The sequence below is a fragment of the Aptenodytes forsteri genome, unplaced genomic scaffold (assembly GCF_000699145.1).
Source record: "Aptenodytes forsteri isolate BGI_AS27 unplaced genomic scaffold, ASM69914v1 Scaffold173, whole genome shotgun sequence".
NCBI classification, from domain to species: Eukaryota; Metazoa; Chordata; class Aves; order Sphenisciformes; family Spheniscidae; genus Aptenodytes; species Aptenodytes forsteri.
Genome location: NW_008794449.1, coordinates 3,999,551 through 4,009,689, shown reverse-complemented (window position 1 = coordinate 4,009,689; position 10,139 = coordinate 3,999,551). Strand labels below are relative to the sequence as shown.

General features: G+C 48.4%; 1 protein-coding gene across 1 annotated transcript; it reads right to left on the bottom strand.

The window, feature by feature from the left end:
- Positions 1-271: 271 nt before the first annotated feature.
- On the bottom strand, positions 272-4,193 carry LOC103908109 (collagen alpha-1(XIV) chain-like). Its single transcript, XM_009290428.1, has 5 exons — positions 4,040-4,193; positions 2,752-2,881; positions 1,162-1,278; positions 441-596; positions 272-308 (listed from the first exon to the last, which is right to left on the bottom strand). Exons 1-5 carry the CDS (start codon positions 4,127-4,129, stop codon positions 298-300), a joined length of 504 nt encoding a protein of 167 aa, XP_009288703.1. The 5' UTR covers positions 4,130-4,193; the 3' UTR covers positions 272-297.
- Between the last annotated feature and the right edge of the window lie 5,946 nt (positions 4,194-10,139).

Below are 10,139 nucleotides of genomic sequence, written 5' to 3'. Positions count from 1 at the left end.
TTCCTCCAGCCTGCCTGCCAGCAGGAGACGGATTTACAAGGGCTCCTGCCCTCCCTGACAGGCTGAAGGCATCTCATAAAAGCAGTGGTGAAAACAACCAAATCTGTGACCGTTGCTTTCCAGGACCAATGCCTCTAATGCACCAACCTCGCTTGCTTTATGCAGTGTGGGTGCAAAACGGGAGGGCAAGCGAGGCTCTGGCAGATCTCCCACCCTTCCTCCCAAGCAGCGTGATGGTGTTCGAGGGTGTCCATGTCCATGCATGTGATGGGGGAAGAGCAGGGCTCGAGGTTGGAGTTAGGAAGGACCTGTTGAACACTACCCCTTTGATGCACATGTAGCTGCAGCACCCACCAACTGTGAGGTGCTTATCAACAGCAAAGGGTGTGAACATAGTGCCCAGGACAAGAAGGGACCAGCCACAGAGTCAAACTTCTTACATGTTCTTCCAACAGCAGCCACAGGCTGGCTTGGCCCCTGGGGGTACACCGCATAGATGCTGATGCTGTATTCTCTATCCTCCTGCAAGTTATCCAGCACGTGGGAAGAGACGTCGCCCCGCAGAACCTGCTCGTAGGTCATTCCTGGTCTGTTGGCTGCAAAATCAAGAAGAGTAATAGTGAAGCCTTCCCAGTGCCTGAGGTCTACATCCCTTGGCAATGTCTTCACAACATAGTGAAAAGCATGCATAGGAGCTGGTTTAAGTGCACGGTTGAAGTCCCCCAACCCATGTGATATTGCTGAGAGTTACGTCTGTAGCTAAGACTTGACATATCCATGCTGTCCCCAGCCTTCCAGATCACACAGAGGTGAGCGTGAGCCATACTGAAGGCTTGAACTCACCCCACACCCACACAAAAGCAAGCACTTGAGTATGAAAAACATCCAGGGCAGGTCTGGATGTGACAGTGTAAATGGGTACGAAGGCACCCACAGCATCGTCCCCATCTTGTCTTTCAAAAGCACGTCCTTCAAAGGACTCTCCTCCTCTGTCGTGGAGGAACCACACTGCCTGGAAGAGGTTAACCTGGCCTCCTTCCACAGTAAGGCCAGGAGCTCTGTGGCGCATTGCTCCTTGGACAAAATGGCACCTTTCTTGTCCTTGGGTCACTGCTCCTTTTAAAGCAAACTCTAAGAAAAATTAATAAAATCCGAACTCACCTCTGGGGATGTAGATCTTGTAGCCCTCAAGCTTGCCCAGTGGAGGTGTCCAAGCCACCTTCAAGCTAAAAAGTCCTTCTTCTATCACACGGAAATTAGTGACTGGAGGCACAGGTGCTTTGGGGTACAAAAATATTGCAGAAATTGATGTGACAGTGCTGTAACAAAGTGCCATGACAAAGACCCTTGGAAAATTTTTTGTCTTTAAGGACAAAGAGACACAAAGGTGAGCAGCACCAGTTCTCCCTATTCTCTCAGCTAAATCCTCAAAAGCAACAACCCTCCCTCTACCAAACCCTCGTCTGCTTGAAAAGTGAGCTGAAAACCCCCAAGGCAGAGTGCTTGTGGGCTTCCTCTTTGAATAGTGTTAGTAACTGTGAAGTATCTACCCACAAGGCATTTCCTCCTGAGCAGAGAAAACTCTGCAGTGGTTTCATGCAGACTGAGCAAGGACACATGAATCAAATGCTACTTGCACCTATGGATGCAACTCTTACAAAGAGGAGCCCATTTTGATCCAGCCAGCCATGGCAGACAGATTTATAGCTTCTGCCTCTGGCTTCATGTTGGGGATAATAAGAGAAGCAATCAAATGACTTTATTTCCACCCATAAAGACATTCCATCTTATTCCTGGCAAGTACATATGAGTCAACTTCATTGAGGCACTTTATTTATTCATCCTGTCAGAGATCTTCCCTCAAGAAGACAAACGATTTGAGACATTGCAGGGGGTGGGGGAAGAAACAAAAGACAAGGAAGAAAGGAATAATTCTTTTCAAAACCCCTTGGGCAAAGCAGACTTGGCACTTCATGCAAAACAGGGAGGGAAGCAGAATTAGTGCACCCCTCAAACTCTTGAAACCCCTTAAAGTAGTGCAGAGACTTCTGGGACAAAACCTGCTCCATCCATCACATCTGACCCAGTGTCTTGCACTCCAGGGTTTGGCCAAGAATGAATTTGCTCCTTTGTTTCCTACAACCTTGTCATTACAGCCAGCCATGTGACAGCAAAGAAATTTGGCATGGCAGATGGCAATCCAGAGGAAGCCTAGATCATTTCATGGGACCAGAGATCACTACTTGGGGCATTTCCTCAAGGCCATGATCATACCACCTTGGTGTTCACCTTGAGTGAAATGAAGCCCTAAGTGCATGCATAGTGCCAACCCAAACCGTTTGGACCACCCACTTCCGAAACAAGGTGTTTAGAATATACATCTCTCCATAAAACTCAGGTCTGTGTTTTCACAACCCATGGTCTCCAAAAGCTTTCTCATCCCAGGTACACGAGTGTTACATTATACTGAATCCCAGCCTGGATTTGTGAAATCATGCTGATTATTAAATCAGATGATGTCAGCTATTCAGCAGGCTGCACCCTCTGCTTTCAAGTGGGTTAACCACATGGGTTACTCTGCACCCACTCACAACCCTGCATCCCACACCATGGACATTTGCACAGATGTTCCTCCTACCCATTCCTACCTCTCCATCCTTCACTCCTCACATGTACGGTTTTGGGGTGGGTTTTCTCCTGTGCCCACACAGACAAGGAACACACAGGGATGACTACAGAAGAGACACTCACTTGTTTTCCCCTTGACAGCTGCTGACTCCCCAAGGGCATCTGCATAGACAGCCCTCACCGTGAAGACATACTTGGTGTTGGGTTTCAGATCAGTCACCAGCACGGTACTTTTGTCACCATCGACCAAAATCTGTCACACAGGGGGACAAAGGACATCATTACATTTCCATGACAGTAGAAGACCCCCATGTTTGCAACAGATTAGAAGCACGGGGCTTCACATCTGATGCAAGGTGAATTCCATGAGCAGAAGCCTCTTAAAACACACTAACTCAGGACACCGCGATCCTCAAATGATGTCTGGTTTCACACTGGACATAGCACTGACACAGGACAGTGCTGAGGGTGGGTTTCATGAATTAGCTCAGAAAAAACTCCATGAAAACAAGAGTGTGCATAAGGGTGAGGGTGGTCCCCAATCCCCTTAAAAAAAGTAGAGGAAAAGCAACCATCTTTGGCAAAGAAAGTTTCTTTTAAGCTCATAGAGGGAGATTTCAATGTAACCTGAGGGCAAGAGGGGTGGAGACAACTTCTGTGTTTTCACCACGTTCTTATGAGATTCTGAAGCAGCCAAGGATGATCATTCTTGTTAAATACAATCTTAATAATTAATACAATTAATAATCTTAACCTTAATAATTTATGCTTTCATAGTTTTGTTCTATTATTAGAAATCAAAGCTTTTAGGCATACATCTTCTATCCTTCAATCTTGCTCTCAAACTTTGTGCAGCGACCAAGCTGAACCGGAGCGAGCTGGCACACATGACAGCACCCCTCACACAAGGACATGGCAAATCCAAAACCAAAACACGCAGAGATCTTACCAAGATGAACAATCTTGGCAGCAAGAGGAACAGGAGATGTTGCTAGGGAAGCTGGATGGGCTTGTTTGAGAGGTTGTATCACAGAGGTAAGGAGAGAAAGAGTGCTTCCCGTTGACCTGTTCTTATCAATCCCAATGGAGTTTGTGCCAGTTTGTGCCACATCCTTCTTCCACCCTACCTTCCCCCCCGTCGCTCTCAGAAACTCCATCTCACCCCAACAGCAATGCCAAAATTAGCATGAGCAATCAAAACACCTGCAAATCTGATGGTCTACCTATAGACCTTCACTTCAAGCAAGCAGCTTCAGGAATTTATGCCAATGCACTGGGCTGTGATCAGGATGGCTGAGGGACATGGTGCCATCTCCTAACCAGGCTGTGCCGTCAGCAGCCTCAGCAGAGGACTAACCCCTAACACCGAGACCTGCAATTGGTGCTCTGCAAAACGGGAATGCAACTCTACCTGCCGCTGGTCCTCTGAAACCGGCTGCCCCGAAGGCAGCAAGGGATGCAGATGGACACGATACCCCGTCACCTTCCCTGTAGCCGGCATCCACGTGAGTCGCAGCGAGCTGTGGCTGTGCTCACTGACATACAAATCCCGGGGACCGATGATCTTCTCAGCTGCAAAAACAGAAAGGAAAGGCCTTTGGTTTGGACTGTGATGGCACCACTGCTGGACATGTGCAGGCTGTTCATTGATGGAGTCAACATCTTCAGTGCAGAGAAAGCCTTGGGTACAGATGGCACTCACTTAGACTGAGAGCGCAGGAGCAGCTGGGATCTGTTTCCAGGCCAGAGCCACACAAGCAGGTTTTCTTTTGGCAAATTGCTTGACAGCACAAGAAGGGAAAACAAAACTGGTTCTGGCTACATTTCCCCTGTGAACACCTGCTTAATGCATAGGGCATCAGCTCCTTCCTGCCCTTCTCCTTACTGCCACCAGAGAATATTCGGCCAGAAAGCTCGAACACTCCATGACACATCACAGGAAGCCCTGAAGTGCTATAGAACCACAGAGAAAGCAAAAAAAGACCTTCTAATGACTTGGATGAAGTTCCCCCAAGCTCCGCCCCAAGCTTTTAACTCATCTTCTCATGAGTTTGTGTGCCAAGAGCAGGGCAGGGATTCATTGCCACCACCTCTGGATTTGCTGCAACATCAGTATCTGGGGAGAGATCTAGATGTCTTTCGAAATCTCTTTGGCTGCTCTTAGCGTCTTCTGCAAGGAATGAAGTTCTTCCTGAGACCCTGAGCTGTGCTGCCAGAGTTCGCCATGAGAGGTCCTTCACGAAAGCCCCCAAGGGGCAGAAATGCTGCCACAGCCCATTGCTGCTCCTTTTGTTTGAACCAGCAAGACTTTCAGGATCCGGTATCACCAGACAAACCATGGAGATGCAAACACAAGCAAAATACACATGACCACTGCCCCCAAGCAACAGATGCTCCGTGAGCTGGCTGCTCCTCTAGGGTCATCCAACCCCTAAAGCTCCCTTGTGATGAACAGAGGGGACGTGGGAGGTCCATCTCCGTGGTGTGGCTGGCACATCCAGGGACTGGGAAGGGGCTAGTTCGAGCAGGTGGAAAGCAGGATAAAGGGAGAGCCCTGACACACCTTGCACAGTCTGTTTCATGGGTTGTGGTGGCTCTGAGGCAGTGAAACAGAGCCTTCGAGAGAGTTTGGGGGCCACGTTGTGGAGCAGGTGGAAATCTTCAACATAAAGCACATGCTCTGCAGTGGGCTCTGAAGCTATTTTGTTCAGTTCATTCTTGTCAGCATCCTTAATTCCTAGAAGGAGAAAAGAAGAGGAAAAGAGGACATCAAACACCATCCCTGGGGCAGGCCAGGCATTGGCAAGGGCTGTCAAGAGCAAGTGGAAGCAATGTACTGGCCTTTGAGTTTTACACCAGCTTTGGAGTCACGCTGCCCACAGCAAAGAATGAAACAAGGAATGGAGTCTCAGGCTGGATGGGCAGTGGTGAAGCAGATGAAGCTTCTTCCATCAAGGAAAAGAGGTCAAGGTTTTCTCCAGAGGCATGTTAGAGATTGCCCCAGGGTATTCGGCTGCTAATGGGCTGAGAGGTGGAAAGCTCTCTTGGTGTGGAGAGTGAAAAGGAGCAGGGCGGGATCTGGCCTCGTCCTTCCCATTGCATACAGAGACATTTCTGCCCTTCTGATGGATGAGCAGACAACAGGACTTTGGGAGGCTGTGTGAAAATTGCAGGGTTTTCCTGTGGTTGAATTAAAAAAAGGGGGGGGGAAAAACCCAACAAACCAACCCTCCCCTAATTTTCATTTCACATTGGTCCAAATTGACCTGGTTGCTCTCTATAATGAAACACCACCACCATCCCCTTCTTCTCCCCTGAAACGTTTGATGAAGGGAAGGATTTCACTTGTAATAAATGGCTGTATTTAGCTCTTGGGGGTGGGGGGGGCTGAAACTTTTCCTTGCTCATGGAATTATTCTGATGGACATTTTTAACGTAGCTAAAGTCGGTCTCTGAACCCCATTAAGAGAAACCTTCAAAAGTAAAAACATTTCATTTTTGAAAATGTCACATCAAAACATTTTGACTTTTATGGAACTATTTATTGAACTCCTCCTGAATTCACAAGTAGTTTTGACAGATGCAAAACCGCAGATTTCCACTGAATAAATCAGCTATCGACAACAAAAAATACCCAAGCACAGCACAGATGTGATTTTCCTGTACTTGCAGTAGCTGGTAGTTGCTGAGCCTGGGGATGGGTGCAGTTTTTAGAGGAGGGGGGTGTCGTGCATCAGGAATCTTCCCCAGTGTGTAGACTGTGTGTTGGTGCACACACAGTATTTGGTAGCAACGTTTCATGTAACTTAGTGTGACCATACGTACCTACAGCAAACACCGTCACCCCCCCATCCTGCAGGACCCGGGCTTCATCTTCAACTGAGTCGCCGGATTTCCCATCCGTGATCAAAACAACTACCTACAAGAATTGGTGTAAGAGCCAGAGAATGAAAGAGCGCAACATGAGGAGGTCACAGAGACAGTTGCAGGATTTTCACACTGACAAGCCAGCTTGGATGAAAAGCACAGATGTGATTTTCCTGTACTTGCAGTAGCTGGTAGTTGCTGAGCCTGGGGATGGGTGCAGTTTTTAGAGGAGGGGGGTGTCGTGCATCAGGAATCTTCCCCAGTGTGTAGACTGTGTGTTGGTGCACACACAGTATTTGGTAGCAACGTTTCATGTAACTTAGTGTGACCATACGTACCTACAGCAAACACCGTCACCCCCCCATCCTGCAGGACCCGGGCTTCATCTTCAACTGAGTCGCCGGATTTCCCATCCGTGATCAAAACAACTACCTACAAGAATTGGTGTAAGAGCCAGAGAATGAAAGAGCGCAACATGAGGAGGTCAGAGACAGTTGCAGGATTTTCACACTGACAAGCCAGATCTTGGATGAAGTCCCTCTCAATAAAGGGATGGCCACTTGCAAATAAATCCTTCGATAACCCACACCTCTGGGGTAACTCACACGAAATCAGCTTTCATGAGCATGAGCTGCGAAGGAGCAGAGCATAAATGCTGCTGCTCATGACAGCATCTTCTCTGCATGTCTCCTCCTGCTCAGCTGTGTCTCACCTCTGCTTGGGGCAGTAACTCTGGCTCTAGAAAGAGATTAATGCCAGCACAGAGAAAGGATTCACCTCTACGAGTCCATAAGAGCAGCTCTTAAAGGAGGACTCAGCTGTACCCTGGACAACACACTTGGCCAATGGCACCTGGATGGTGCTATCAGGTGGTAAGAAACTCTCTCAGCCACAGCCTGAGTTTAAATGACAGCCGACTCAGCAACCCCAGACCTTTCAAGCTTTTTGGGCAGTCCCATGTCAGGTCACATAGCAGGAGATATGGCTGGCACATGGGGTGCTATAATGAAGACACACCCTGCTGCAACACCTTAAAGCAGGCGGTTGAGGTGGGTAACATATCCCACCTGTAGCATCATGTTCTCCCTCCTGCTCTGTGACTCAAAACAGGTCTCATTGACCACACTGATCACGCCACACTGATTGCATCGATCTCACAGACCACATTTGGCATGCAGGATCTCAGAGATCCTGCAAATGTGGGAGGCCCGTGGGAGGCGAAAGCTGGCTGTGATAGTTTCAGACTCAATTCATGGGGTGTATCCACTCCCCATGCGGCTGCCCCCTTCTTGATTTCAAGACCGTCTACCATCAGAGCAGAGCAGGGTCAACTGTTTCATCCAGCCTGCAGAGCAAACCAGAATGCAGCACCTTCTCTGTAGCATCCTCAGCACCCTCAGAGCCCCTTAGAAATTATGAACAAAATATTTTTTTTAAAAAACGATCTGAAGAAACCAATGACCCAGAACTTATGTCTGGAAGGTAAAGACACTGCAATGTGTCTGCTTTTCAAGTAAGATGTTAACTGTACTTTCACTCTCTGTAACCGGAGTGGATGTACGCAGACTATTAGCAACAGCTACCTGTACCAACACCACAACTTGTCTCCTTGTCTCAATCATACCTTGAGCCTGCTCAGTTAGCTTATGCAGTAAGTGCCTTGAATTTGGGTACTCATCTGGAGGCATTTAAGACTAGAATGCTGGGTCCCTCTGCAATCCGTGGGGAAACATGAGCATTTTTAAAAAGTGAGTCAGTCCTTTGAAAATCTGGAGGTGCCTGTCTCCTTCTATCACCAATAGCGGCCTGAAGCTGAATGAGCTCCTAAATGAGGTACCTCAACTGCAAGCCAAAAATCAGGTGGGATGAGTAAAAACCAACTGGCTCATTCATGCCTTCAGGCAAAGAAGTTAGAGGTCTGATCCCTACCAAGGATGACACCAGTGAAGTCATCACAGGAGGTCGCTTACCTTTGCTGCATCGTCTCGCGGCGTGTCCAGGCGAGACATGGCATGAGCCGCAAATGCCAGAGCTGACCCTGTTTTTAAGCTACCACCTTTGAGGGAGAGATCCTGAATTGCCACCAGCATTTCTTTGATGGTCACATAATCCGTGAGCTCAATACTCATCCTGGGAATGAGAAATGGGGGAATAGGGGTGAATAAGGAGCAAGAAAACACCGTTGTTACAGCAAGGATGCATTGCTAATAGTAATGACCAGCATTGACATTTAGCTGGTCACACTAGGCTCGTATGTAGGCAAGGAGTCCTCTTCACAGTGGTCAAGGGAGTCCAGGGTATGAGCCCCAGAGCCCTGTTACCATAAAACACTATCTAAAATTGGATGGTGGGGAATTTCTTGAGGCTGCATTAAATGCCAGCTTCCCTGCCCTGAAAGAGTTCCTCATTGCTGAGCACCTCAAGACTGGTGACACTGCTGGGGGTTGAACTCTTGCTCTGCTCTTGTAATGGTTCAGCAGAGCAGCAAGAGTTCTTTAGCCACAGGGACATGGTTGCCCATCTAGAGCTATAGGGCTATAGAAACCCGGGTGCTGGTGGTAGAGGATGGACTGACCCACCTTGATTTCTCCCCGTAGAGTGCCACCGCCAGCCGGATGCCTCCTTTGCCCATCATCACGTTCTCAAAGGAACGCGTCATGCTGCTGATGAAGTCCTTGACCAGCTGGGAGCTCTCCCTCCCTGCACCCTGTGACTGCCCCACGAGGAACAGAATGTCAGCCACCTCCGCCGTCCTGCATGCTGAGGGAGAAGAGGGGCAGGAAGGCTCATCCCACACCATGCAATGAGCCAGCCAGGAGATAAACCCCTCTGAGTCATGTAAACCCCTGAGATATTGCAGCTAAGGAAGACAGACCATGCTTAGGCCCAATGAAGTGGGTAATCATGGGCTTCCCAGAGCAACAGGCTGCTTTGTTCTCTTTAATTTCCTCCTAATTCCCCATTTTTCTGTTCTAACCCAGGGGAAGTTTCTCATTTGAAGCACAAACACCGAGACCCAGATCCCTCAAGGCATGCAGGTCAGTAGGACATGCTGGAAGCAAAGGGATGCCTGGGGGTTTCATACGCCCAGAGGCAGACATCGACACCTGAGCCATGCACAACTGAATTTTGGGAATGTGGCGGCTCTGCCACCCCACCAACCAGCCCAGGCTCTTGCATCAGGGTCTCCAGAGCCAATGTGAGACACCCATGCACACAAGGGGCCACCTGGCCCACCCATGCTTTGCCAGCCCTAAAACAACCGAGTCTTCCAGTCTTGCACTTAGAGAGCTCAGGACGCTCCGTGCATTCAGCTCTGCAATGCTTCCCTCTTGCCAAGCTGCCAGCGGCCCCGAGCATGAAAAGTATCTTGTGCAAAGAATGAACAATTTGAGCGTTTTTTCTGTACAAGCCAGAGCTATCTGATGACAGCTGGCAGGGGAGGGACAGGTGTACAGGGAAATTTGTTTAACGAACATCAAGGCATATTTCCCTTTACAGTGTTCAGTCTCAATTGAATTTAATTTCCTTTAGGCATCCAATAAATATATTTCATGGACAGAAATCTGATGACTTTTAGGGATGCTTAAATTAATGAAGGCTCTACAAGGGAAGTTCAAAATTTATATTTTCTTTGGTGTTTC

What these genes read in the sequence shown, in the direction of transcription:
- LOC103908109 (XM_009290428.1), bottom strand. Translation starts at nt 4,129, where the DNA reads ATGCCGGCTACAGGGAAGGTGACGGGGTATCGTGTCCATCTGCATCCC. An exon ending in TTTCAGAGGACCAGCGGCAG is followed by an intron (nt 2,882 to 4,039) that starts GTAGAGTTGCAT and finishes CCTGTGTGACAG; the next exon opens with ATTTTGGTCGATGGTGACAA. An exon ending in CAAGATCTACATCCCCAGAG is followed by an intron (nt 597 to 1,161) that starts GTGAGTTCGGAT and finishes TTGATTTTGCAG; the next exon opens with CCAACAGACCAGGAATGACC.